General features: G+C 62.7%; 2 protein-coding genes across 3 annotated transcripts in view; one reads left to right on the forward strand and one right to left on the reverse strand.

Moving 5' to 3' along the window:
• Nucleotides 1–18,996, forward strand: part of SH3GL1 (SH3 domain containing GRB2 like 1, endophilin A2) — a 30,799-nt gene extending 11,803 nt beyond the window's left edge. Inside the window, exons 2-11 of one of the 2 annotated variants that reach the window (XM_012769266.3) lie at nt 14,280–14,348; nt 14,450–14,522; nt 15,306–15,449; nt 16,010–16,143; nt 16,274–16,432; nt 16,587–16,690; nt 17,239–17,363; nt 17,503–17,559; nt 17,842–17,959; nt 18,617–18,996. In XM_012769266.3, coding sequence (XP_012624720.1) covers nt 14,280–14,348; nt 14,450–14,522; nt 15,306–15,449; nt 16,010–16,143; nt 16,274–16,432; nt 16,587–16,690; nt 17,239–17,363; nt 17,503–17,559; nt 17,842–17,959; nt 18,617–18,689 — 1,056 coding nt within the window. In that variant the 3' untranslated portion in view covers nt 18,690–18,996. Of the gene's footprint in view, nt 1–14,279; nt 14,349–14,449; nt 14,523–15,305; nt 15,450–16,009; nt 16,144–16,273; nt 16,433–16,586; nt 16,691–17,238; nt 17,364–17,502; nt 17,560–17,841 lie in introns of both variants that reach the window. The other variant, XM_012769265.3, reaches the window with a different exon arrangement.
• Nucleotides 18,997–19,316: 320 nt separating this feature from the next.
• MPND (MPN domain containing) lies at nt 19,317–26,612 on the reverse strand. The gene is made up of 13 exons (XM_075998283.1): nt 26,587–26,612; nt 26,216–26,475; nt 25,278–25,514; nt 23,246–23,378; nt 22,752–22,836; nt 22,566–22,662; nt 22,337–22,409; nt 22,192–22,268; nt 21,222–21,390; nt 21,054–21,124; nt 20,551–20,640; nt 19,994–20,086; nt 19,317–19,495 (listed from the first exon to the last, which is right to left on the reverse strand). Exons 1-13 carry the CDS (start codon nt 26,591–26,593, stop codon nt 19,409–19,411), a joined length of 1,479 nt encoding a protein of 492 aa, XP_075854398.1. The 5' UTR covers nt 26,594–26,612; the 3' UTR covers nt 19,317–19,408.
• Between the last annotated feature and the right edge of the window lie 880 nt (nt 26,613–27,492).

Genomic DNA, 27,492 nt, shown 5'->3' on the forward strand with positions numbered 1-27,492 from the left:
CGTGAGATGGGATCAAGGACGCGGACCTGGGGTGGGAGATTATCCCAGTTTATCCGAGAGGGCCAAGCCTAATCAGAAGGGCCCTAATCAGAAGGAGACCTTTTATTGCCATGGTCAGAGGGGAGTGGGTCTGCTGAGAGAGAGAGCAGCGGGAGGCCGCCAGCCTCTGCCGGCTTTGAGGACGGAGGGAGGATCCTCGAGCAGAGGGAGTGGAGCGGCCTCTTGACACTGGAGAAGGCGGGAATCCTGTAGAATTCCCAGAAAGGAACACAGTCCTGCCAGCACCTCGGCCTTAGCCCCGTGAGACCCCTGTCAGACTCTGGCCTGTTTAAGACTTGTGTGTACCTTAAGGAATTGGTGGTGTGCCTGATGTGGGAGGATGGGAGGAATGCCAGCACTTTGAGGCCAGCCTGGGCAACACAGCAAGACCTCATCTCTACAAAAACCTTTAAAAAAGCCGGGTATGGTGGTGCCTGTAGTTCTAACTACTTGGGAGGCTGAGGCAGGAGTATCACTTGAGCCTGGGAGTTTGAGTTTGCAGTGAGTTGTGGTCGCACCACTGAACTCCAGCCTGGGTGACAGAGCAAGACCCTCTCTCTAAAAAAAAAGAAAAGAAAAAAGAAATTGGTGGTGTTCTTGGTCACTAGGTTAGTGTTGATTTGTTACGGCAGCCATAGGAGACTCGTACAGGTTCACACTGCCTTAAAGCCATGTCATGGTAAAGGTTTTCTGCCCAGTTGTTAAGGTGTGTGCTGTCCTCTGCAGAGGCTGGAGTCAACAAGAACATAGGACCAATTCTCATGGCTTAGGGTACCAACCAGGTTGGCTTAGGGTACCCTGCTGAGCGGGTGTCCATCCAGCCGCCTCAGTCGCGATGCCCTGCAGTGCAGTCTTCGACAGTAGCTGCTTCCTGGTTCCTGGCATCCCACCTTGGTGACTCAAAGCTGGCGGACTAAGAAAATTCAGTCCCCATTGTTTACCTTGGATTTTGAAAACTGTTGGATGCTGATCAACCCTGAGGGCACCACACGCCCCGGAAACCCCACAACAGAAACTGACCTGCGTCAATCCCTGTCAACCATGCTGAAGGCGGGTGGTGGTTCCTGAGTCCTGACAGTGCGTTTTGTCTGATCCGGGAGCCCGGAGCCCACGCCAGACGCCACTCGGTGCCTGTGACGGCCCCACTTGATTTCAGCTTCACGATCCGCACTTCAGAGTCGTGCGCTGGGCTTTTGTGTCCAAACCTGCCCTCCCTGGCACAGACCCCCTGTCCCCTCTCTCCTGCCCGTTGCCAGGCCCCCCCCCCCATCCTTCAGAGCCAGCGTGGGTGGCCACCTTCTTTGGAATTGTCCCTGGTGCCTTTTCCATGAGGAGGAAGTGGCCTCTCCCCGTAGATGGCTTGTCACAGGACCTGGTGTTCTTGTCTGTGTGCTTGTGCGTGCATCTCTCTCCTGCGCTGGCATGGACGATTTGTAAACACTGGTCGAATCTGACTGTGACCTCAGACCCCAGATGGTCCTGCACATGGCATTGAAGGGTGGGTGGGATCTGGACGTGGAGGACAAGAGCAAGGAGGGAGACAGACGCTGCCTCAGTACCTGCAGGCGGGCAGCGGAGCAGGGCCCGGGCAGTAGGGCCTCGGCACTGTGGGCCTGCCCCGCCTGTGGGGATATTACCCTGTCCAGGCACCATCTGTCTTTGTGCCTGTCCCTCCAGGCAAGTGGAGGCCACCCTGGGTGCTGGGAGGAGGCCTGGCTACTAGGTCGTGATCCCAGGGTGGGAGAGAGGTGAATGTTCTTACTGCTCTTAGTTCAGGAAGTGGCAGCCCCAGACCTCATCCCGCAGGCAATGACACCCAGGCAGTGGGGCCTGAAAGGGGCCAGGCCAGGAGGGCAGGGCTGCGTTTCGCCAACAGAGTAGTGACTAGGAGGTGCGTCTGCAGAGGGTGCGCCTTGGCAGCACAGCAGCCGTCCTGGCAGACGCAGTCAGCCCCCCACTCACAGCGGGACACTCATGCACATGCGTAAGCCCAGCTCCCTGGGAGCCATGTGCGTGTCAGCGCCGTCTCAGGGCACGGAGGGGATGCGGTCCCAACGGAAGGAATCGTGCCAGCCAGGGGGGGCAGACAGGTCGATCGGGAAACAGGAAGGGGAGAGGGGCGTGGACTGCGACCTGGCGGCGGTTGTGCAGCAGGGCCCTGGGGAACTTTCTGCCAGACTCCTTCCAGGTTGAGTCACTTGGTCTCTCGCTCCTTTGCCCTCACTTCCCCTGGAGACCCTCAGAACCATGCACCGCGGCCATCAGAGTCAGGTAGAGGTGTGTGGCACCCAGGGAAGGTGTGTTCCCTCTTTTCGTTCTTCTCAAGGAAGGGCTTCCACGGAGCCTTTTGCTCCAGAGAAGCTGGGCGCAGGTGCCATGTTGCAGGGCTGAGATGAAGTCTCTGCCTGTCCCACACCAGCCTATCCCTGGGTCACGAGGAATTGTCGATGCGGGTCTGCAGGGCGGCGTGTGGATTGCAAAGCACGCTCACACCGGGTCCTGCAGCTTGTCATCTGTCATCACCTCGTCTTACCGTGGAGGACACCGAGGCGCAGGGGAGTCATTAACACATTCCTGCTTAGAGCCACAGCCTGACAGACAGCCAGAACCAGGGCCAGTCCGGGCGGCCCTCCCCCTTGCCGGCACCCTGCCCTACTGCGTGACCTGGCGGGCACCTTTGCTCTGACTTGTTCCTGACACACCTGAGCTCCCGGAGGGAGCCATTTATTTATAATTTATTTATTATCTCAGCAAATACTCAGTGACCCACATTCCTGGGCTCTGTGCCGCCTGCCCAGCCCTGGCCCGGTGCCCAGCCCTCCTGGCATGAGGCTGGTGTATGAGGACGGGGCACTTGGGGTGGGTCGGAGACCCAAGCCTGTCCTGAGTGGCGTCACTCCAACCACAGCGAGCCACTTTGCAGGCAGAGAAAGGTCCCCTCGGAAGCAGCCCTCGCTCACCCCTGCCCGGCACAGGTAGCAGCGTCAGTGAGTGCTGCGTGCAGGGTCCGCGCACAAATGCTCAGAGAGAGAGGCCCGCCAGCCCCGTCACTGTAGAGACCCGAGCCCTCCTCCCAGGTGACCGCTGGCCCTGGCAGCGCCCAACTCCTCCCCTCCCTGCTGTGCCCTCCTCTGTGCCGAGGGCGCGGTTGGTGATTCTGGGATTTCCAGCTCTGGGTTTTCACCACTGACTTCACCAGTGACAGAGCGGGTGCCCTGGGTGTTTAGTGGGTGACAGCTATGAGCCGGGGACAGATGCCCAGGTACCAGGCAGGAGCAGCCGTTGCAGGGTGACAGACACCAGCACCTAACACAGCCCTGCTCGTGGCATAATCAACAAACCTGCAGCAGATGGGCCACCGAGCCCTTCACCTCTCACCTCTCCCCACTGTGCCCTGTGCCAGCCCAGGATGACTACCGGCCCGGGCACTTTGGGTGGCCATACCTTGGGAAACCGGTCTCGGTGACCGTGGGCCACAGTGGGCATGAATCACCTGTCACCTGAGCCTGGTGTCCTTGCTCTGGTGTGACAGATGAGGACTGGAGCCAGGTGAAGGCACGTTCCTCGGCACCTGCTCATAGATTCTGCCTCTCAGTGGTTTTGTGGAGAAGCTCTGGGGCCAAGCTCTGCCCACCCAGCTCCATCCTGTCCCCCATCCCCCCGCAGCCAGGCAGGGTTTGGTTGTTTCTGTTTGGCCTTCAGAGTCTTCCTCACCTCTTCCTGTCTTCCCAGATCCCAGACCTGTCACTTTCCCCAGGGATTCCTATCGGTGACAAACCGTCTAGCTGTGGGAGCCAGGCCCCCAGGATGAGGGTCAGGCCTGCCTGGCTAGCTCAGATTCACTGTGTGCAGTTTTCCCGAACCCCCACCTCTGTGGTGGGGAGCCGGCCCTGGGCAGGTCTTGGGCACCCGGCTGGGAATTGGACTGATGGCCTCCAGCCAGAGTGTCACCCCACGTGGCCTCCCCGTGAGCCACAAGAAGGAAGGTTGGGGGACGCGACCCTCCAGCTCCCATGTCTGCTTCCTGAGGTACTGCCCTCTGAGAACTCAGCCACCCCAGGGTGGGATACCGTGAGGACCCCATGAGGTCCCTGTTGTTACTTCACTGCAGGGCACTGATACCGACGTAGCATCTTGTGTGTGAGCTGCTGTTCTGAGTTTGGGTGCAGTGGGAGCAGGGGACAGACTGACCAGGAGGACAATCTCAGCCCCGACGGATGGGACCCAGCGTAGAGGGTCCCGGGAGCAGCAGTCAGGCAGAAGGAGCTCTGAGGTGGGCATGAGGTCCGGCCTTCGGGGAACACAGAACACAGGCCGGGGAGCCTGTGGTGCTGCCAAGGTGAGGTCCAAAGGAGATGGGGGCTGCGGAGAGGAGGTGTCAGTAACAGGAAGGGAAAGGCAGCCGCGGCCAGGTCACTCGTACCCCTGGGTACAGAGGCAAGGGGATGGGGAGGGCTTCCTGGGGGAGGCGGCTTCTCATTAGGCCTTTAGACATGGAAGAGGTCTGGGGGGGGTGGCATCTGTGTTTCAGGAGGGGCTCTGGGCGTTCAGATCAGTCACCTTCGCTGTGTGGTTGTGGAGGAACTCATTACCCTGGTTGAGACGGGTGCCTGTCGCCTGCAGCCTCTCACTGTGGTCACGGTGTCTGGTGCAGAGGTGCTTTCCGGAGGCCCCGCTGCCTCACGGGATTTCCAAGCCCCATTTCCATTTTCTTCCTACAGGGCTGTCTCTGCGCCAACTCTGCTATTGATAAAAGATCCGTTTTTAAAAACACCTTATCCTTCCTGTGCATGTGCGCCACAATGACACCCTGCCACCCAAATGCAAGCCATTGGGCAGCTCCCCGCCGAGAACACGGCCCGAGGTCTGGCCTGGGCTGGCGCGCCCCTGCCAGGCAGGGCCTCGGGACTTAGTACCTCATTTGCTTGTGGGTTGGGTTTTTCTAAGTTTTCATCTGAAACGTATGACACGCAGCCCTCCTGCGATGAGAAAGTTAAATGCGTGAGACCAGCTTCTGCCTAGACGTTTAGCTCTAGAGTTGCTGATGTGATTTGTTCCTAGAAGAGGGACCTGGAGCAATCACTGGCCTCTCAGCCTTTGGGTAAAATTCCTCTGTGAGGCCAGGGGTGCAAGCATGTATCGCGCATGGCGTAGAGTCCCTGGGCGGGCAGGCAGAGCTTCCAGCTCCCACGTTCCTCTCCTGGGCCCGAGCCTGTCCCAACTGCGTTCTGGATAGAGCCACTGTCAGAGGGACCGTCTGGCTTCATCTCACACAGGACACACTGCGTGGCTTCGGGAGAGGCGCGTCACCTCTTAGGGCCTTAACTGTCTCATTTGTCAAGTAGAGACACCTGCCTGGAGCCACAGCAGGTCGGGCGGGTGCTGCAGGGCCAGCGAGGCAGTAGGCTCCGGGCGGGCTTCAGCCGGAAGGCGGCTTCCTACAGCAGAGGGAACCCGCAGGCCCCCCCGCCCCCAGAGTCTGCGGAGCAGCCTGGGCACGGCTAGCCGTGAGTGGGGAAGGAAGCAGGCTTCGTGCAGCACCTGTGCTTCCCGTGGGGAGATGGGGGGGAGTTTGGTGGAGATCGTGAGAGTCAAACCCAGGCCCTTCCTAGACGAGGAAACGGGACACTCCCGAGTCCCCAGAGGAGCCAAGATGGAGAAGTGCACCACCAGAGTGTGGCCAGGGTGCACCTCACCCAGTGGCCTCTCCCCTCCACGTGGAGCCCGGCCAGGCAGGGTGTGAGAGCTTGTCACGGATTGCTGAGTCACCTCTGGGGCCGGGGCTGGGGCTGGACCAACAGGAAAGAGCCCCAGCAACCACTGAGTCCCCCCACCTCCTTCCGAGGCCTCTCGCTCACAGACTGCATAGCTTGGCCTCCAGTCCTGCCGCACCGCTCACTGTCTGGGCGGCAAGGGAGGGCTGGGGCGTGGCCAGCAGCCTGCCCTGACCCTGTCCGGGAGCGTGACGCTGGTGGGTGTCTCCTCGGCAAGGGGCAGTGAGAGTGCCAGCGAGGACCACCACGGCAGAGGGTGAGGCAGGTCGGCCCTGTGTCCTGGAGGGCTGCCCTCAGCTTGGACATAGATGGGACCAGAGTTGGAGCGTGAGGTTCCAAAAAGCTTGACAGATCCTAACAGAAGTGACACTGTTCAGCTAAGGCCTCCAAAGACCAGGCAGGGGAGGCTGTGTGCGGACAAGAGGCTTGACATAAGTGAGGGAGGGAGACCTGGCATGATGGCTCACGCCTGTAATCCCCAGCACTTTGGAAGGCTGAAGCAGGAGTATAACTTGAGGCCAGGAGTTCAAGACCAGCCTGGGCAACATAGACCCCCATCTCTTAAAGAAAGAAAAAAAGGTGGGTGTGATGGTGCCTGTGGTCCCAGCTACTTAGGAGGCTGAGGCTGGAGGATCTCTTGAGCCCAGGAGTTGGAGGTTGCAGTGAGCTGTGGTGACACCACTGTACTCCAGCCTGGGGTGACAGCAAGACCTTGTTTCTTTTTTTTTTTTTTTTTTTTTTTTGAGACAGAGTCTTGCTTTGTTGTCCAGGCTAGAGTGAGTGCTATGGCGTCAGCCTAGCTTACAGCAACCTCAAACTCCTGGGCTCAAGCAATCCTTCTGCCTCAGCCTCTCGAGGAGCTGGGACTACAGGCATGCACCACCATGCCTGGCTAATTTTTTTTTCTATATATATTAGTTGGCCAGTTAATTTCTTTTTATTTATAGTAGAGACGGGGTCTCGCTCTTGCTCAGGCTGGTTTCGAACTCCTGACTTCGAGCAATCCGCAGCCTTGGCCTCCCAGAGTGCTAGGATTACAGACGTGAGCCACCGCGCCCGGCCATCGTTTTTTTATTTTTTAGACAGAGTCTCACTTTGTTGCCCAGGCTACAGTGAGTGCTGTGGCGTCAGCCTAGCTCACAGCAACCTCACACTCCTGGGCTCAAGCAATCCTTCTGCCTCGGCCTCCCGAGGAGCTGGGACTACAGGCATGCGCCACTGTGCCTGGCTAGTTTTTTCTATATATATTAGTTGGCCAATTAATTTCTTTCTATTTATAGTAGAGACGGGTCTCGCTCTTGCTCAGGCTGGTTTCGAACTCCTGACCTCTAGCAATCTGCCTGCCTCGGCCTCCCAAGGTGCTAGGATTACAGGCGTGAGCCACCGCACCCGGCCAAGACCTTGTTTCTGAAAAAAAAAGAGATGATTGAATGAATGACAAAGGGGGCCAGGGACCAGAGACCAGAGAGGAGATTGCCCCAGGGCCCTGGGGAGAAATGGTGAGCGTCTGAGCCAGGTGAGCAGGCCTGGTTCAGACGGGTACAGGGCCTTCTGCAGACACAGGCTCGTGTTCCTTGGTGTTCAAAGCCAGCAGTGCAGCGTCCAGGCCTCACCTAGGGACAGTGTGGGCTGGGCCCTCACCGTGGGGCTGGTGACTTCATTGTTGAAGCCCCTGGCCCTCAGACTGGGCCTGATAAGGGACCAGGCCTCACTGTACCCCTTTCTGTCTCGGGGATGGTGACATGCAGAGCTGCCCCTCCCAGCTGGTCATTCTGCTGTGACAGCCACGGGGCGATTTCCTCCTGATGCCCACACCACTCCATCTCCAGCGACTTCTCTCCAGTGTCTGTCCCCTCCTTGCTTCTGGTTCCACTGCAGTGCCTGCCTCAGACTCTCAGTGAGACAGGAGCGATTTCGGGAGGATTTCTCTCATTCGAGGTTTTTTTCCCCTTGCTTCTGCGACACGGGCCGGGCAGCCATGACTCCAGCTGCAGCCAGCCCGCGGCCTCTCGGACAGCAAACCGTTCATCTCCCTGTGCCAGCCCAGAGTCCTTCTCAGAGCCAGGGGCCAACCAGGAAGGGAGAGACCCGAGGCAGCCTGTGACCCAGCATGAAGGCCCAGCGGTGCGGAGGCAGAAAACCTCCTTGAGGGGGTTTAGCAGGAGGCGTAGACTGTGGACGGCCAGGCGTGACCACAGCCCCCAACACCAGGCTGCCCTCCCTGGCGCCCACTCCCCTTCCCTAAACAGCCACCAACACGCCTGTGGCCTGCCCTGTGGTCTGGGGACCGTGGGAGCCTCCAGAGCTTGGCCAGGGGCAGGGCCTGTTCTAGTTCCGATCCAGAGCCGGTGTCTCGGCCGCTAGCCCCAGGCCCACAGACTGCCCCCTGGGCTAACAGGATGCCTCGGGCTTCCACAGCCCACCCTGCTGCTGCCAGAGCTCGGCTCCCAGAGAGACGCTTGACACACCTCGGACTCGGCTCTGTGGCTGTCCCCTGGGGCCCAGTCTGGCCGTGGTGGCGGTGGCTGGTTTGGGGTTTCCTTGGGAAAATGATTCCAGAGTTTGTCCTGGTTCATCATTCCACCACTCCATTCCCAAAGGCTGCTTTTTAAAAACCCTTCAGCTGAGATGGGCAGGCAGGGAGGAGATCCGTGCCCCATGTGGCTGGGGGCACCAAGGACACCCGCAAACCAGGCTTCTCGGAACCCCTGGGTGCCGAAGGGAACCCTGGCTGGTCAGAACGTTTCTCTGAGTGGCCACAGAGGCGGGGCGGCTCATTCTGCCTGTCAGCTCCAGTGCGAGTACCAAAGACCCGTGGTGCACAGGGTGCATCCCCGGCGGGCAGAGCCTCTGTCTTCGGGTTGAGGAGCTGGCTTCTGCCCTCTGATTGCGCGCTGTTGGGGCGGGAAGGTCCATTTGGCACACAAGCAAGTGGCGTCTCTGTGGCTTCTCCCCACTCCAGTCTGGCTTCCTCTTCGCCTGGGGACACTTCTCGGGCTCCAGGGCCCAGGACCCCCCGCCTGGGTGGCCCAGTCCACGCCTCCGTGGCTTCTGCTCCCACATGGGAACCTCGGAGCTGCCAGGAACCAGCGCCGGCCCCTAGGCAAGAGTTTCACAGTCAAGCCACACATGAGGGCCTCGGCTCTGGCCCATCCTGGTGACACAGGGGCCACTGGAGGTTTCCAGCAAGGACAGACACCAGGATAGCAGGAGCCTCCCAAGGCAGCCATGCTCCTCTGAGACATGTGCATGGCGCACCTTTTCCTGTGGTCCCTGGTTGTCCTTCCCTGCTCTGCTCACTCCTGCTGTCCCCTCCCCACCTTTTCCTTGCCACCCACCGTGGTTAACCAGCCAGTGCTCACGAGCTGTCTCTCCCAGTGCCTGGGGCTAGGAGGCCCCTCAGTGTCTGCCCTGGCGGAGGGTCAGGACCACAGACGCGGGAGAGTTAGCCAGGCCGAGGGCAGGAGGGGAAGGCACCCGAGACCCGTACCCTGGCTGAGGGGACAGGCGACCTCTGCTGTGAACCTGTAAGGCGGTTATCACAAGCGACAGTCTGCCTCACACCAAGTGCGACAGCCAATGAGGACCCTGGGGCTGACCCCGCCATAGGCAAAGGTGGAGCGCCCGTCCTGGCCCGTGAGGCCGGGGCAGCCCTGCGGTCTCCCTCCCCGCCCCTCCTCTGTGCCAGCTTCTCCTTCAAAACTCTTGATCAGGTTTCCCTGCCTGGTGATTACATTACAAGGCAGGATTTGAGGTTTTCCTCCCGCTGCCGCCAAGTGGCCACCAGAGCTCGCGCCCCAGTAAACCTAGGGTTCCCGGGCCAGCTGCCTGGCAGGCAGCGTCTCCACAGTCGGTTTTGTGTGTTTTCCACTTACGTTCATTCTCTCCTGCATGCCAGGAATAGAGAGGAGCTCTGAGGGACATCCCCTTCTCCTCTGGTCTTTATCACTGACACTCACAGGCCGGCCTTGGGGACAGGAGTCAGGGGTGCTGGGGTGAAGCCGTCAGTGTCCAGCTCACTCACTTCACAGGTGACAGAGTCGGTGCCAGGCACAAGGCGTGCACGCAGGCGGGTGCGTGAGCGTGGACAGTGGGCAGCCCCCTGTCTGCAGCCCCAGCGCTGAGAGCTGACAGCCCAGGGCTGGTTTCTCCAAGGGCTGGGGAGCGTCCCGCAGGCAGAGGCCACTGTTAGGCCCAGCTGAGCGGGGGCCTCTTCTGCAGTGACAGCCCAGCCCTGGTTCTCTGCAGGGCGTGGGCCAGCCCTGATTCCTGGAGAACGTTCTTTCTTGGGGCTCGGCCCGTGCTTGCGGGGTGGGAAGAGGCACTGGCCTGGGTTGCATGGTGGCAGCCCCCACAGGGCCCACAGCTGGTGACTGAAACTCTGCAGTTGCTGCCCTGACCCAGTGCAGGTGGGGCCCTTCGGGAGGGTGGTGGCAGCCCCCACCTGCTTTGCCACCCTGGGAGCTGTGGCAGTCACCCAGGCCTGGGCGGTGGGGGATGGACCCTCTTCCTTGAGCCCTGCTAGGCTCCCTGGCTGCAGCGTGGCCATGTGATCAGCTGTGGGAGGAAGTGTGGGCTTGGGGGCCCCCCAGGGTGGGACCACCATTCAGCTTGGTGGATTTGTGGCAGACATGCTTGTGGAAGGTCGTTCCCACTGCCGAGTCTGCTGCTGTCATCGGGACTAAGAAGTGTGCAGCGTCTCCCTCAGCAGGACGGGACTGCTGGGACCACAGCCACCTGCTGGAGAAGGCACTGCCAGGCCCTCAGTCCTCCCCTCCCCTGTCCACAGACAGCACCAGCCACTAGACACACCCCTTCCATCAAGCCCAGAAGTGCTCCTTGTGACCCCAGCTCTCCTGTAGACTGCTCTGGGTCCCCTCCCCACTGGACCATGGGTCTGAGCCTCTCAGCCAGTTCTGAGTGCAGAGGCCACGGCGGCTCAGGTCCTGGTGGGTGGGGAGCCCTGTGCTCGGGCGCTGGTCTCTCCCTCCTTGCAGCCAGGGCTGTGGGTGGCAGGCACAGGGCAGCTGCTTTTGCCCGTGTTCTCCCCTTGGCCTCGTCATCCCTTCGTCCATTTGTGCCCATTCATGCCTGTGAGCATTGGAGAGAGGGACTTAGTGGTCTCGTGTGCCTGGTACCTGGCCTGAGGGCAGGTGGCTAGTTAGGGTGTAGCCCTAATGATGGGGTGTGGGGGTAGGAGATGGGCTCAGGAAGTCGTGGGCATGCTCTGGAAGGCCGGATGCTGGGTTCTCACATGGGGAGGCAGGCTGGCCAATGCCAGAGCCAGGGGCTATGGGATCCAGAAGAGGAGGGTCTTCAGTACCCTGGCAGGGCCCAGCCTTGTGCTGAGCAGGTTGTGGGGCCAGGGTGCCTGCGGCCCGGAAGGTGTGGTTTTGCGCCCCGCTGCCTTCAGTTCTCCTCCCATTTCCCAGAAGAGTCTGGTCTCATATCAGGCAACTCATTTCCCTCCACGGCAGGCACGTCCTCTTGCCACAGTCGAAAGAAGTGAAACTGTCCCATGAAACACGGTGGAACACCCCAAACACCTAGGGGGGTGGGGTCTTCCCTTGTACAGCTTCAGCAGAAACCAGAGGGCCTGTCCCTGCTTCCTTCCTGCCTCTCACCTGCGCCCAAACCCCTCCCGGGCCCAGGGTCCAGCTCTCTGGGTGGGTGTGGACTAGGGGACGTTTAGGAAGTTTCCAAGATGTGGCCAAGTTGAGAGTCATTGACCCACAGGCGTGCACAGGAGAGGGATGGCGGTCAGAGGCATGGGAGCGCAGGGCTCATGCTCCCCGTGTGCCTGGTGTAGCCCTGAGCACGGGCACACAGAGCCCTGTAAGGTGCACACTGTCACCATCCCCATCGATAGAGGGGACGACTGAGGCCTGGTGATGGCAGTTTGAGTGTGATACCACATGGATGGGAGGTGGTCTGGCCTCTCCTGCAGGCAGCAGCCACTTAGCACCCTGAAGCTGTGTAGGGTCCCAACGGGCAGCAGGGACAGCCCTAAGGAGAGGGCCACCCAGAGCTGAGCCCTGCGGGGGGGCGGGGCATTCCAGAGGGCACAGGTATGACTCTGGGCAGGATGTGGGGAGATGAGACCCAGCCGTGGCCCGGGGCAGTGGCCTTGTGCAGGGCATTCTCGGGCTCCCTGGCTGCGACCGTGAGGACTTGCCTGGTGGTGTGGGCTGAGCCCCCAGCTCAAGCTTCTCCAGTCCCCCTTCCTGCTCTTTGGCACCTTCTCCCAGGCTACTGTGGTGCCCTATGAGGTCCTCACTGTCCCCACCTGTGTCCTGGCCTCTTGACTGCCCTGCCGGTCACGCCCTTTGCCCCCATGCAGTGAGGCACCACAGGGATCCTCACAGCACCCCTTGGCCACATCTCAGAGGGCTCAGCACCACCAGGACAAGCAGGGAGGGTGCGGCCTGGCAGGCACCGGCCAGGCCCAGGGGTGCAGGCACCCCCAGCACGACACCTCGCTCTCCAGCCTGGCCACCAGCCAGCAGGAGGACAGGCGGCCCGTAGAGGACAGGGCCAAGTGAACTGTGGAAACCACCACAAGTTAGAAGACCTGGGTGAGTCCCAGCCTCTGACAGAGTGTGTGACTTCAGGCAGCTCACCCTCTCCCTACTGACCCTCCATGTCAGTAGGGACTGGCAGCTGCTCTGCTCTGCACAAATACTGTTTGCTCAGAGAGCACATCCACTGGGAAGGGTGTTCAGCCGCCCCTCTTCTCCCCTGTGCCATACCCACCCACCACCCAGAAAGGCTCTGACAAGTCCTGCAATGAGAAACCCTGCTGGGCTGAACATGGTAGCCTCTTCTGCACAGAGGACTTGTCCGCCTCTTGGGTATCTCCGGAGAATGCGCCTTAGGGAAATGCTGGACCCTGGGATTGCTTGCTGGAGAGGCTGGGGTTCCACACCCGGTTCCCTGCGTCGAGGGGCTTGGGTGAGCCTGTCAACACGCCTAGAGCTGAGCAGAGGCGGCGCTGGTGTGCGAGTCGGCACCGCCACCTGGGGCGGGCATCTCGGCACTGCCATGGTGATGCTGTTATGCACAGCCCGGCAGGGGTAGGGACAGCTTCCAGCAGAAGGTGCCCCACCCTGGATGCAGTTAGGCAACGCCAGCAATGCCCGCTTGCAGGCCCGGCAAGCAGAGCAGGGGGCGTTGGGAGCCGAGTTCTGGTCCTGCTCTCGCTGCCTCCGCCCCTGCAAACCAAAGCAGCCCTTCCCCAGCAGCTGCTGGGTTCCACGTTACGTTTATAAAACATCACAGCCTTGATTTTCAAAGTGGATACTCCCAGGTGCTTTGTGACTGTGTTTCCGAGCAGGTGTCACTAGAAAGGCCGCCACCCTGTGCTTGCTGGTGACCTGGTCCCCATAGCCAGGCCTAGTGCCAGACCTGTCACATCCTACCCTGTGAGTGTCCCCCTGCCCGAGGCCCTGAGCAAGGCCATTCTGGAAAAGCCCTGTCCTCTGTCTCCAGGCACAGGTGTCCTTGTGGGTGGGGCCTGAGGGTTCATCCTGCCTCCAAGTGGGTGTTTCCATCTCGTCCTCTCAGAATCTTCCTGAGTGCATCTAGGAGGGCCAGTGGCTGGCTTTGGGGTCAGACCTGGGGACATGCTTTGTCCCAAGCTGCCTCCTTGCTGAGCTGGGCCAGGTCTCACCTCCCGGGCAGAGGGGCTCTGCAAGTGTGTGCCTCGCCACGTTCCCGCCTGTTGCAGCTACTGGAGTCTCCGTGTCCCCATGCTGGCTCTGAGGGCGTGGTCTGGCAATTCAGGGCTGGCTTCTACCTTCCCGGCACCAAGGGGAGACGCCGCTGCAGGTGCTTGTTGTCATTGTCACAGCAGGACTCAGATGTGCCAGCACCTGCCGGCTGCCTTGTCAAGCTCACAGCGTCCCTGTGGGGTAGGGACAGGCTGTCCCCTCTTGCAGATACACCCAGGCCCAGGGGACTGCAGGCCTCCCCACTCTGCCACCTGCCCCCTGCTCCTCACCCTCAGCTGCTGCCGCCTCACTGAACCAGACTGTCAGGATTTTCTTTTTTTCTAAGAAAGTCGACCCAGAGCAGTTGAGGAGGATGGGAGCAAAACTCCAGCTTCCTCTCCACGGGGACGTTTGTGTGGCACTTCCCAAATTGGTGTCCTCCAAGCTACCTGTTTCCAATGCTGGGCCTGTGGACTCCACAGCAACAGTGGTGGGGCCACCACGGGCTCCTGAGCAGCGGCTGAGACGCATAGAGGCGGAAGCTGTCCCTGCCTGCAGCTGGCCCCACGCAGAGGCTGTGGCATCTTGCTGGGCCGCACTTGCTTGTCTAGCCGCACTGCAGTGTCCAGACTCCCCAGGAGGCCACACTGGGTGTCCTGACCTCTCGGCTGCCTCCACTGGCAGTGGACGTGGCTGGATGGCATCTTGAGGCCACCTTCTCCTTGGGGGCTCACACGGTCTCTCTCCTGTCCTCTAGCTGGTCAGCGAGAAGGTCGGAGGAGCTGAGGGGACCAAGCTGGACGATGACTTCAAAGAGATGGAGAAGGTAAGGGGAGGCCACTGCTCCGTGCAGGGCGGGCAGGTGAGGGGCCTGTGTACACGGTGGCCTAGGGGCTGTGAAACCACACATGCTGCCTCTCTTCACAGAAAGTGGATGTCACCAGCAAGGCGGTGACAGAAGTGCTGACTAGAACCATCGAGTACCTGCAGCCCAACCCAGGTAGGAGTGCCAGCCAGCCAGCCGCCAGGGTTCTGCCCGACTCCTCCAGCCTTTGTCAGTCAGGAACGTTGCAGCTACCAGAGCATGAAGTGGGAGTGTGTGGGCTGGCCGAACTGGAATACCCATGGGTAGGCAGGCTTCAGGCATGGCTGGATCCAGGGGTCCAGAGGCTGTCTGTGGGGTCATACCCTTTCCGCTTCAGCTGGCAGGTCAGCTCCCTCTATGATGGCTTCACTCACTTTAGATCACTCCTGCAGCATAGAAGGGCGTCCTGCCCCCAGCTGACTCCCCAGCCCATCCCCAGTACAGGGAACGCGGCCTGGGTCTTCTGGGCTGTAATGGGGGCAGGCCGCAAACCCAGTGGTGTCCACTTGTAGCCCTTGCCGGGGACAGACCCAAATGGGCCAGGGAGGGAACACAGCTCCTCAGCCCCCCGGAGGGATGAGGGCCTCTGCAGGCGCGCCCAGACCTGTCACTTGTGCATTGATAGACCAGTTGTTTGTCCCCACATGAGGGAGGGGCACCTCCTGTCACAGCCTAGTTACAGGATGAGGAGGCCCAGGGGGAGGGGTCACTCATGTAGGAACTGGTCACCCCCCTGCCCACTGTCGGTTCTCCTTCGAGGCTGAGGGGAGCCTCCTGGGGACATGCTTGCTGCAGGCTGGCCTAGGTCAGGGTCCCTGGGCCAAGGGTGCACTTTAGAAATGCTGGCAGTGCCAGCAGAGTGCAGGCCTTGCTGCCCCTTGAGTGGCCGCCATGCCCACCCTGCCTGTCCCGTCCCAGCTTCGAGGGCCAAGCTGACCATGCTCAACACCGTGTCCAAGATCCGGGGCCAGGTGAAGAGCCCCGGCTACCCGCAGCCCGAGGGCCTCCTGGGCGAGTGCATGATCCGCCACGGCAAGGAGCTGGGCGGCGAGTCCAACTTCGGTGAGTGGGGCTGGACCCTCCCCCCACTGCTCCCTGCAGGCCACGCGCCACCCCGCAGGACAGGGCAGGGGCAGTGACACCATGCAGGTCCAGGTCTGTGGCACTGTCCTGGCGTGTGCCAGGGACGCACAGTGATCCACACAGCCCTCCTGTGTGCGGGGAGGCAGCGGCTGCGGCGACAGATCAGTCCATGTCGGGGAGGTGGGGTGGGGGGTGTGGGGACCAGAGGAGCAGGGTGGTGGGTAGTGCCCCCTCCTGCAGCTCCAGAATCTTCCAGCGTGAGTGGCTGGTTTCCCCCGGCCAAGGGCAGCTGAGGCTCCTGAGAAGGCACCTCGTGCACGCAGGAGCAGGGGATCCCGTCTCCCCACCTTCAGGCAATTCAGAGCGAACCGGTCCCTTGTCGGAACACGGGGAGAGGACAGCTTGCGTGACACCCGCCTCTGTTCAGATTTGGGGTCCTTTGTTTTGCTCTGAATGCCTGGGGGGCAGGGTTGTTTGGACGGTGGGAAGGACCTCGCTCCCGAAGGTCCCCGTGACAGCTTCCCCCATCCCTCGTCTAGGCGACGCCCTGCTGGATGCCGGGGAGTCCATGAAGCGCCTGGCGGAGGTGAAGGACTCGCTGGACATAGAGGTCAAGCAGAACTTCATCGACCCCCTGCAGAACTTGTGCGAGAAGGACCTGAAGGAGATCCAGGTACCCCTGCCCGGCGCCGGCCCAGCCACCCCGAGAGCCCTCCGTCCCGCACAGGCGGGGTGGGTCTCCTAGTGGTGCGGGGACAGGCCTCCCAGCAGCCGCTGGCGTGACCCTCGTCCCCGCCCCCCAGCACCACCTGAAGAAGCTGGAGGGCCGCCGCCTGGACTTCGACTACAAGAAGAAGCGGCAGGGCAGGATCCCCGACGAGGAGCTGCGCCAGGCCCTGGAGAAGTTCGAGGAGTCCAAGGAGGTGGCGGAGACCAGCATGCACAACCTGCTGGAGACCGATGTGCGTCGTGGGGCCCCTGCGTCCTGCCGGGGCGGGTGGGGGTGCCTGGGCGTCTCCTTGCGAGCCCGCTGCCCTACTCGGGCTTCAGCACGAGGGTCGGGGAGGGTGTGGGAGGAGAGCGCAGCTGCAGCCCCTCAGCCCGGCTGTCCCGCAGATCGAGCAGGTGAGCCAGCTCTCGGCCCTGGTGGACGCCCAGCTGGACTACCACCGCCAGGCCGTGCAGATCCTCGACGAGCTGGCCGACAAGCTCAAGCGCAGGTGAGCCCCGCCCCGGCCCTCGCCGCAGGGTCCAGGGGGAGCTGCGGTCCTCCCTCCTGCTGTGGGTCCTGGGGCCGCCGTGCGCCCCTCCAAGGCCAGCCCTGGTTCCTGCCCCAGGCTGCTGGAGTGGCCTGAGGACCAAGAGATCAGAGCTCTGGGCCAACATCAACCTGGAGGGGGGAGGGTTTTGGCGGCTCTGCCCCAAACGCTGACCCCTGGCGGCTCCTGACCACGTTCCCATCCCGGCCGCGCTCCTCAGCCCTCTGAGCACAGTCAGCCCGTGCCCCGGGCCTGGCACGTTGAGCACCTGCCCTCTGGGCCACCGAGAGGGCACCGGGGTTTGTGCCATCCGTTGGCAGGTGGAGGCTGTCAGCAGGAATGCCCAAGGCGAGGGGACCATGCCAGATCCAGCTGGGTTCCCCCCCGACAGGCCTTTCCCACGGGGCTGGGCTGAGTCCTCGGGCAGCAGCGTAGACGCAGGTCGGGGTACGTCCCTTGGCAGTGGCACTGGAGTGCTCAGGCCCGAGCTCGGCTCTCTCCCTTCACAGGATGCGTGACACTTCCTCACGCCCCAAGCGAGAATACAAGCCCAAGCCCCGGGAGCCCTTCGACCTCGGAGAGCCGGAGCAGTCCAACGGGGGCTTCCCCTGCGCCACAGCCCCCAAGATCACAGGTGATGGGGCCTTTCCTGGAGGCAGGAACACCAGGGGGCTGGCGGCGGGAGTGAGTCTCAGAGAGCCGGGTCAGGCCAGGGTGCGGGGGGCATCAGCCCAGCACGTGCTCATCCGGCCTCTGCATTTGTCCACAAGCAGCTTCTTCATCTTTCCGATCTTCCGACAAGCCCATCCGGACCCCCAGCAGGAGTATGCGTGAGTGTCCCCGGGACCCTGCCCCACGGCCACCCACAGTCTGCAGTGCTGCCTTCTAGTCTGTTAAGGCCTTCCTCCTCCCCTCAGTGTGACAGGCTGTCTGTCCCAGTGGTAGGGGGTGGCACAGGCAGGCCCACACAGAGCGGCAACACCCCCCGCTGCTGTGAGCGCCATCTAGGCTCAGTGGTCATAAGGGCATCTGCCCATTCTCTGTCCTAGTGGCTTCGGGTGTCTTTGGCACCCTGCAGTGCCCACTCACAAGGCCCCTCGCCCCTCCCCCAGCACCCCTGGACCAGCCGAGCTGCAAGGCGCTGTACGACTTCGAGCCAGAGAATGACGGGGAGCTGGGCTTCCGCGAGGGCGACGTCATCACGCTGACCAACCAGATTGACGAGAACTGGTACGAGGGCATGCTGGACGGCCAGTCGGGCTTCTTCCCCCTCAGCTACGTGGAGGTGCTGGTGCCCCTGCCTCAGTGACCTGCCAGCATCCCCGCCCCGGCCGCCTGCGTTCCATGTGCCCCTGCGGGGGCTCCGGGCCCCTCGGTACTCCCTGAGCAGGGCCCGGCACCCGGGGCGGGCCCCTGTTTACACTAGCGCTTGCCCCGTGTGGGGCGGCGGCTCCCCTCCCCAGTGGGCGGCTGTCCTTCCTGCTCACACTAAGGTGCTCTTAGAAACACTAACGTTCCTGGGGCAGACCCTCCCCACGCCTCCGTCCTGCCGGCCCTGGGGCCCGGCCCCCAGCCCGTTGCTGGCGATGGGCCTCGGCCCCCACGCTGGGGCGCCCCCAGCCTTGCACACATGCCACCGAGCCCCCAGGGTGAGGGCCTCGCCACTCCCCCAGCCAGCTGTCAGCTTGCAGCCGGGGACCCCAGGGGCTGCCCTGCCCGAGGACACGACCTCTCCCAGGAGCCTCGGTGCCCCACCCGCCCCCACAAGGCCGAGTACCTTTCCAGCTTTTCAGCTGCCGCAGCCAGGCGCAGGGAGGTGTGTCTCACCCCCTGGCACGAGATGTCACCACCAGCTGCACCCACACGCCCCCAACACCTCTTACACAGGACCACAGGGACCCCAACCTTAGACTCAAGCACAAAGGCCCTGCTGAGAGAACGTTCCTGGGCCCCTTCCTGAGCCTGCGCCCTGCGGGAAGCGTCCCGGCCATCTCCTCTCCACCAAGGCACAGCCCTGGGTCCCCGAGACCCTGCCCAGCCCTGGCACCCGCTCCCCTGCGGCCTAACCCGAGAACTGGCTAAACTAGGGTCGGGGGCCTCTGGGCTGGCCGTGTTCACATTCCCCCCCGTGTCCCCTCCTCACCATTACTTCGGGGGACGCAGATGCCTCAGCTGAGATGACCAGTATAGCCTTGGCCATGGTCTGAGGCGATCCAAATGTACTCCTGATTTTTTAAGAAAAGAAGTATTAAATGTCTCTTTCTACAGCCCTGGCCTCATCTTGGTGCAGGGTGGGCCTCTCCCGGGACACCCTCGTGCCAGCCACCTGGGGTCAGCCTGGTGGCATCCCACCTCGAGGCCCGTACAGGAAACCTGGTCACCAGTGTGAACGGTTTGGCCCTGAGAGGTGGCACCAAGCTGGGGGAGCCCGCCCTGTCTGCTGTCCCCGGGCTACAGGTCAGGCCCAAGGCCACACCCAGTGGGGGCAGCAGGTGGCCCCTGTACCTGTGGGGCAGGAGCCCTGCCACAGAATCGAGGAAGCAGGGGCGACTGTCACCCTACCCAGGGAGACGAGCTCACCAGCGGGTTGCTGCTTTCGTTCCTTTATTACCGGAGCCTCCACTAAGTCACTTGGTGAGACAGCGAACCCAGAACGGCTACCCGGAGCCGCCGGGGCCCTCAGCTGCCCTGCTTGAGGGCGCCGTACACCTGCTCCAGCACGTGGCACAGACCCTGGTCCTTGGGCGTCCTGCTGGCCAAGGAGATCTGAAATGAGAGCAGGTGCCTCTGGGCAGCAGGCCCGGGCCCGGGCAGTGGTCCTGGCGTGGCCTGCTCACCGAGAGGGGCGTTTCGGGACTGGCTGGCTCCTGGCGGAAGGCCGGGTGCTCTGAGTGGAGGGCGTGGGGCTTATCTGCACATTCCAGATGCCACCTCCCTGCCTGGGTCTCAGTCTCCCACGGGCGCGCTGGGGCCTTGGGACTCAGCGGTCCCCAGCCCAGCCAGTGTGAACAAAGAGAGCCAGCACAGGAAAGGGTTCTATGCCCGGTGGAGTAGTGTTTTCTGAGGATGACTGTCACGCAGGAAATTTAAAAGACACAGTCAGAAGGCAGCCAAGCCCTTACGTAAACGTGCCCAACCGCGGGCCGGTCAGCTGCAGGGGCAGCAGTTCACGGGACCGCTGCTCTGGCTCTGTTCGGTCCCGCCCTGCCGGGACACTGTCTCTCAGGGTGCCCTAGGCGTGGCCCCTTGGGACAAGAGCCTCACCTTGAGCTTGTCGAGGTAGGTGTGCTCCTGGTCCCAGGGCTCCTGGAACCTCACCAGGTCAGGGGCGCCCTTGTAGAACTCCACCAGCAGCATCTGCAGGACAGGGCAGACGGGGGACATGTGACCAAAGTCACCAACAAGTAAATGACAGGAGAACATGAGCAAGCGCAGCAGGAGGGCTGCCTTGTCTAAGTCCAGGAGGGCTCCCTGGAGGGGGAGGCAGCAGCACAGCCCACCTAGACCCACACTCCCTGGACACAGTTCTCTGCCCAGGCCGGACAGGGCCCCTGGTCTAGCCTCGTCCTGAGCAACACCCGTGAGCCACAGGTTCAGTGAGCTAGTTCAGCTTTCTTAAGAGCACGTTGAATACACAGGTATTAGGAATATGCCCATCCAGGCACCGATAGTCCCCTGGAACTCCTCCCCTCAGCATCCGTGGCAAGTGCGGAGGCATGACGACGGGGACAGGGTCAGGGACTGTATCCTGAGAGCCAGGGAAGAGGAGCCGACAGGCCCAGCTGGGCATCTGCAGCGCGCCCCGCCCGGGGTGAGCTCACCATCTCGTGGAGGATGTCGTTAGTCAGGAAGCTGTCCTGGACGTAGGCCATCTCCACGTCCATGGGGATGCCGTAGTCACTCGGCCTTTGCTGGCAGGGACACGGGCTGGTCAGAGGCCCCCAGGCCCCCAGCCCATGGCAGGAGGGGACGGGCTGGGGGGATCGCCCTGGCTGGGAATCGGAGAACCCACAGTCCGGGCCCGACTCCGTCTGGATCTGGTTCAGGGCCACGTGGGGCCTTAGAACCCCTCGGTGCAACTAGGGGGGCAGGGGCGGCCTCCCCGCAGAGGCCCCAAGATTTCTTCCCAAAGCTGACCTAGCCCTAACCCTAACCCAGGGGGGACACGGGAGGGAGCCGTCCTGGTACCTGGCAGGTATGCGCAGAGGCCCTGCACCCAGCCCGCCTGGACAGGTCCCAGAGCCTGGGTCCCCTGCCTCGGCACACCTGCCCAGAGCCCCCTCCACCACCGCCACACCTCGAGGGCCCCGGGCACCCCGCCTACCTCGGGAGGAGGCATCACCCAGAAGGGCGCGATCTTGGACTCGGGGCCCGGGTTGCCGGAGTAGTAAGGGGCTGGCAGGGGAGAGGGAGAGGGGGCTGGGCCTGGGGGCTCCGCTGACTCAGCACCCCCCTTCCCCGCCCGCCTGCCGCAGCCCCACGCGGGCCTCACAGCACAGCAGCGCGAGGCAGGGCTGGAAGCCGTTGCTGGAGCCCTGCAGCCGCAGCTGGTAGTCCATCTGCGCGTCGATGTCCTGCAGCGAGGGCAGCGCCGGGCCGTGCGGGTGGCTGTGGTACCAGCCGACCAGGGACAGGCCGCGCAGGAGCAGGCTCTGGTAGATCTGGGGACAGAGGCGCGGCTGGGGGGCGCTGGGGGCCTGCGCAGCCCCGATGGACTCACACAGCCAAGCCTTAGGGGGCACCCGCTGCATGCCTGGCCTGGGGACACTAGTGCACAGCAGTGACCAGGACAGACCCTGCCCCGCTGTCACCCGGTACGGTGCCAGGTGGAGAGCCACCCGCATACGGCGGGATGCGGCCATGAAGCCGCGCCCTGCCACTGAGCAAGGGCAGGGACGTCACGCCCACACTGCCGCATCCCGGCTCGTGGGCGAGGCTGGCACACACTAGGGGCTCAGCAAATAGCCGGACTGTCACGAGTGTGAGCAGGAGGGGACATTCCTGGGTGTCCTGAGCACGTGGAGGCAAAGGATGGAGAGGTGGACAGGCGGATGCGCGAATCGACACCCACTTGCCCGTCCCCCAGGGATGCTGTGACGGCGTTGCTGAGCGCAGTGCCAGGCTCGAGCCACGCACCACTGCAAAACCACAAGTGAGAATGGCGGCTGGCACGTGTCGCGCCTTCGCTAGGTGCCAGGCGTGGCGCTGAGCTTCGTTTAAGCCTCCAATTTTACCGAGGAGGAATCGGAGGTGCTGAGAGGCAGGACTGGCGCAGACAGAGCTCTGGGGCTGGGCGACCCAAACGCAGAGCCCTTAACGCTTAACCCTGGGGTCCCAGGCATGGGGACAGGCACTCGCACTCACCCCCACACCTGCTGGGCGCTGGCACCGTGCCGGCAGCCAGGATGGCTGTGTCCCTCCCCAGCCCTCCCCAGAAAGCCACCTCCCAGGCAGCCCCTCACCTCCTCCTCAATGGCGGCCGCGGTGTCCGCGTCCCCGAGCCGGCTGCGACAGGGGAAGGCTCGCAGCACAGTGAGCACTGCGGGGAGAAGCGGCCATGGGCCCTGGCCCCAAACGCCCCCCTGCCCACCCGGCCCAGATACCCACTCTGGCTGTTGATGTCCCAGCGGCCCCCCAGGTAACCCACGACCTCACTCCGCGTCAGGTGACTGTGGAAGTCCTGGGGAGAGGAGGGACGTCGGGAGAGGGCTCAGGCTGCGCCTCTACCGTGACGCAGACAAGTCCTCCCTCTCATGGAGCTGGCATCCTGGGGACCTCCCCACTCCCTTCCCCGGCACCCCCGCGCCCCCGGCCCGGGCGGGGCCTGGCCACGCACCAGCAGGAACAGCACGTTGCTGGAGACCGCCACGTTGAACGGCTGGAACTTGTTGATGGCCGCGAAGGACGTTACTTCCACCAGGGTGTGGGGGTTCCTGTAGGAGCCAGGAGGGTCCCGCAGCCTCAGGAACCCCGTCAACCTGGCTCCCCCAACCCAGTGTGCTGGGGCGGGGGCGCATCTGACCTGGCGGAGTCGCGACTGCCCAGCATGCAGTAGCGGACCGGCACGCGGAGTTTGTTTTCCACCCGCTTCCCCGAGGGCACGGCCTCTGCGGTGGGCATGGGACAGGGAAAAGGGCAGCGTCAGTCCCTCCGCGCCCAAACCAGAAGGCAGAGCACAGGCAGCCTTCGAAATCAGGTGGCCAGCGAACAACTGGGACCGATGAGGTTGGAAACAAGATTAGATGGGCACTCAGGAAACCACGTCGAGGGCCAACAGAGTCAGGCAGCGGGGCCAGGGCGTGCATGCTTTAGGAATCCAGCAACGGGACGAGAAATCCCGTGGAGAAGCAAGAAATCAGGTGGCACCTAAAAAACAGCAGTGCCACCGAGAAACCCTGCGCCGGGGCTTGCGGAGTTAGGCGGCGGGGCTGGCAAGGCAGCCAGGCCAGATAAAGGCCCCACCTCTCCCCAGCCCCCTCCCCGTCCCCCCTGCCTCCCCATCCCCACGCCTGTCACCTGGGTGGGCAGGTTCCAACGGGCCCTTCCCAGGTGGCCTCCGGCTCTTGTCCTCCGCCGAGACCCCCGCCAGAACCTCCTCTTCATCCTCCTCCATCAGCAGCTCCTCCTCCTCCCCTTCGCTGGCCGGGCTCTGGAGGGGCAGGGGTGAGGGACAGCCACGGGACCCCAGCTGGGTGCCCCCACCCTTCTGACGGAGCCCCACCGCGGACCTGGGGCCTAAGCCTTAGGTGCCATTGCCCCAGGTGGCCACTAGAGGGAGGGCGAGAGCAGAGGGTCCTGGCTCTGCGCTGCTCCCTGAGCGCCCTCCTGTGGCCAGTCATCAGGTTCGAATCCCGCCTCTGCCTCTTAGAAGCTGTGTGACCTCAGGCAAGCGCCCTAAGCTCTCTGAGCTCTATTCTCATCTATGGACCGACCAGTGACCTCCATTCCCGCAGGGGTGGCCTCAAGGATGAAATAATACAATGCATGCTCCATTCCTTGAGCAAGCGAGCACTTTACAGGGATTAATTTAACTTCTTTTAATAACCTCCCCTCCCGCTTTGTCCTCAACTGCCCTTGCAGGGGGGTGACCTCTCCGGGTCACATCTCAGTCCCTGTCCTCACCCTCTCAGCAGCGTCCGATCAGGCTGATCCTCCCTCCTCCTGGGGACACGGCCCTGGCCCGGCTGGCTTCCCGCCTAGCTCTCTGGGAGGCCCCTCGGCCTCCCGATCTCTGTCGCTGGTCCAGCGTCCTTGGCCGCCTCCTTCCTCCGTCCACACCCCTCCTGGGCAGCCGTGTCCATTCCTGGGGCTCCAAACCCCAGGGATGCCCGGAACTGTCCCCAGCCCAGGGCCTCATCCGGTTCCAGACTTGGGGCCCAGCTGCCCTTGATGTCTCCAAACGGGGGTCACACAACAGGGCCACGCTGGGCCCCACCACACCCCAAATCTGCTCTTCCCATGTCCCCCCACTCTGGCTCCAGGCGCCTCCATCTTGCTCAAGACCCCCCAATCTCTTCACTCCAACATGTAACCCATCAGCAAATCCTGACAGATCCACATTCAAAGATGCCTGGAACCTGGGCCCGTTTCTTCCCCGCTCAGTGCCACACCTGGACCAGTACCCTCCCCCACCCACCCTGGTCCCTGCTCCCGAGCCCTGTCCTCCCCGCAGCAGCCATTAGAGCACCTGTGAGCACCTGGGTCAGGGCCAGTCCCTCCTCCACCCACAGCCCTCTGTGGCTCCCACCTCCCCAGTGGGGGGAAGCCCAAGTCCTCCCTGCTACCCACCAGGCCCTGCACAACCTGCCCCGTCCCCTCTCTCCCCTCCTCCCCAGCCACACGAACCTCCTCACTGTACAGGCCAGGCGCCGTCCTGCCCCAGGGCCTTTGCACGGGCCGTTTTCCAAATATCCTCATAGCTCTCTCCCTCCCCTCCTTCAGTCCTCTGCTCTGATGTCACCTTCTCAGTGAGGTCTTCCCTTCCCTGGCCACCACCCTCAACTCCCACTCCCTTCCCAGTTCATGTCTTCTGATATACTACAAAACATATTTATTATGTTTTTGTCTTTTTTCCACAAGGACAGAGATTTTTCACTTTTTTCTCTCTGCTTTATAGCCGGTGCCTAAAACAGGGCCTTGCACACAGTCAGCACTTACTGAATACTTGCTCAATGAAGAGTTGTACGTGTTTAGGCCATAGTATCCAGTTAATCAAATGCTAATCTAGGCATTGCCATGAAGCAAGTGGTAAACATGAGTCACATCTACAGTAAGTTGACTTTCAGTAAGTAGATTACTCTTGATGATAAGGGTGGACCTCATCTAATCAGTCAAACACCTTAAGCACAAAAACTGAGTTTTCCTATTCCATCCCTCTAGAAACCACTTCCCTTCATCTTCCTCTGACAAACTCCTACTCATCCCTCAAAGCCCCAGCTCCAATGTCCCCTCTCCGTGGCCCAGCCCTGGAAGAGCTGTGTCCAGCTGGGAAACCCCTTTATCCAACAGTGGGTTGTGACAGCTTCCTGCAGGAGGCTGGAGGACGTACCTCATCAGCAGCAGCCGTGGGCATGTGGAGCTGGTGCCGCCGCAGCCAGACAGCCTTGTACTTGTCCAGTTTCTGGCCCTTGTACTTGACAGAGGCCCAGCCGCAGCCCGACTTCTTGGCGGGATTCACGAGCTTCTTGCAGTGGGTGGCCCAGGCGCTGGGTGAGTTGAAGACCTGGCCGGTTTCCTGCCACACGATCCTCCCATCTGGCTGTAGGTCGCCCATGAACTTCTTGCCCTGCGGCAGTGGTGGGCTGGCTGGACCCCGGACCTGGCACCCACCAAGACCTCTCTTCCTGGAAGTCCCTCCAGACCCGATGCTCCCTGAGGCTTGGCACCCACATGCCACCACACCATCCCTTCCAGAAAAGCCCATCCCAGGCCAGCTTCTCGCACACCTGCCCAGCCTGCTCTGAAGCTACCTGGCACCTGTCTGCACTCCCCTTACCCCGCTAGACTGTGAGTCCCCTAAGGGTGGGGACAGGGTCTGCCCAGATTACAGCCCTGTGTCCAACACTCAGCAGATGCACGACTCACAAACTGCTCGGGTCACAAATTGAACAATAAGGACGGTAATGGCAGTGACAGCAAACATACCGAGTAGCAGGCACCCCGCAGAGTGCTTTATGCATTTAATCCTCCCGTGGGAGGAAAATACTCCATTTTCCACAAGGGGAGGTTCAGCGAGGTCACACAGCCAGGAAGGCCGCTGACCCTGTGCAGGTGACAGCACCACTCTGGGCCTCAGTTTCCCCTTTGTGGAATGGGGGCGTCAGGTGAACTACGTCCTCCGGCCCAGAAGGGGTCGTCCCCGCTCTGGATGCTCCGTACCTCAGTTTCCCCTCCCCACCCCGGAGCTCCTCTTGCAGCAAGGGAGCGCTGGGTCTCAGTTTACCCTTCTTAGCCTGAGCCGGGTGGGGGGCAGGACGGGGCGCTCACCAGGTAGTAGATGGACAGCACCCCGGCGCCCGGCTCCAGCAGCGCGTCCTTGAGGAGCACCCGCAGCGTGACCGCGCGCCGGGTGAGCGCGCTCCCAGGCCCGCCGCAGCCCGCCGCCCCCGCGGCCCCGCCGCCGCCGCCGCCGCTGCGCCCGCCGCCCGCGCCCGCCGGCCGCTCGGGGTCCTCGGCCTCCGCCTCGTCCTCGTCCTCCTCCGGCGCCTCCTCGCCCGCGCCGCCCGCCGGGGACAGCGGCTCCGGAGCTGCGGGCGGCGACAGGCTGCAGCGCGGCCCCCGGGCCCCGCCATCCGCCCCGCGCCCCGCGCCCCGCGCCCCGCGCCCCGCGCCGCGCCCCGCCCCGCCGGACGCCTCACCAGCCATGGCCGCGCCGCCCGCGCCCCGCGCGCCGCCGGCGTTTCTGCGCGGCGCACAACGCGGCCCCGCCCCGAGCGCGGGAGGGCGCCCGGCCATTGGTGGGCCGGTGGGCAGCGCCGCCCTCTGGGGCGAGCGGCGACACTGAGACCTCGGGCTGCCCCACGCGGGGAGGGACGCTGGGAACTCAGCCCTCAGGACCGTCCGGGAAACTGAGGCCCGGGGCCGCCCTCCGCGGGACGGGTGTGGTGACCAGGAGCTCACTGGTACAACCGAGGCTCACTTTCCAGGGACCAGGGGCTGCACCTGCGGCCACCACCTGTTAGGTTGAAGACTGGGGCTGGGGGACGCCAGGGGCTCAGCCTGCTGGAATGAGCGGGGAAACTGAGTCCCGAGGCCGCTCTCCATGGGAGGAGGGTGGTGACTGGCAGCTCATTGGTACGAGCGAGGAAACCGAGGCCTCGCTTTCGAGGGGCCAGTGGCTGCACCTGGGGCCACCACCTGTTAGGTTGAAGCCTGGGGGCGGGGAAACTGAGGCCCGAGGTCCGCGGCCACCGCTCTTGAGGGGCTCAGAGGCCTAGGCCGTTGGGACCGGGGTAGAGACCGAGGTCCGGGGCACGCTGCAGGGTGCAATGGGGAACAGCCCCGCGCACACGAAGGCTGGTCCGAAGTGCCCAAGCCGGCCTCAGTCTCTAAAGGGTTAACGTCCACTCTGCCCGGCGGCGGGCGGCTGATTCTGCGATTGGACCAGAGCGGAGACCGCCAGCCAATTATAGCAGGACCGTTTATTTACCTTCAACCAATCGGCAGCAGCTGCTATATTCCCGCCTCATCCAATCAATAGTAAACGGCTGATTCAGCTCCGCCCGGAGTCAGCCAATGGGCAGCCGTTTCCATATGACCAATCA

The sequence above is a fragment of the Microcebus murinus genome, chromosome 27 (assembly GCF_040939455.1).
Source record: "Microcebus murinus isolate Inina chromosome 27, M.murinus_Inina_mat1.0, whole genome shotgun sequence".
Classification (NCBI taxonomy): Eukaryota; Metazoa; Chordata; class Mammalia; order Primates; family Cheirogaleidae; genus Microcebus; species Microcebus murinus.

What these genes read in the sequence shown, in the direction of transcription:
- MPND (XM_075998283.1), bottom strand. An exon ending in TGCTGTCCATCTACTACCTG is followed by an intron (nt 25,515 to 26,215) that starts GTGAGCGCCCCG and finishes CCACTGCCGCAG; the next exon opens with GGCAAGAAGTTCATGGGCGA. An exon ending in CGGCCGCCATTGAGGAGGAG is followed by an intron (nt 21,391 to 22,191) that starts GTGAGGGGCTGC and finishes CTCTGTCCCCAG; the next exon opens with ATCTACCAGAGCCTGCTCCT.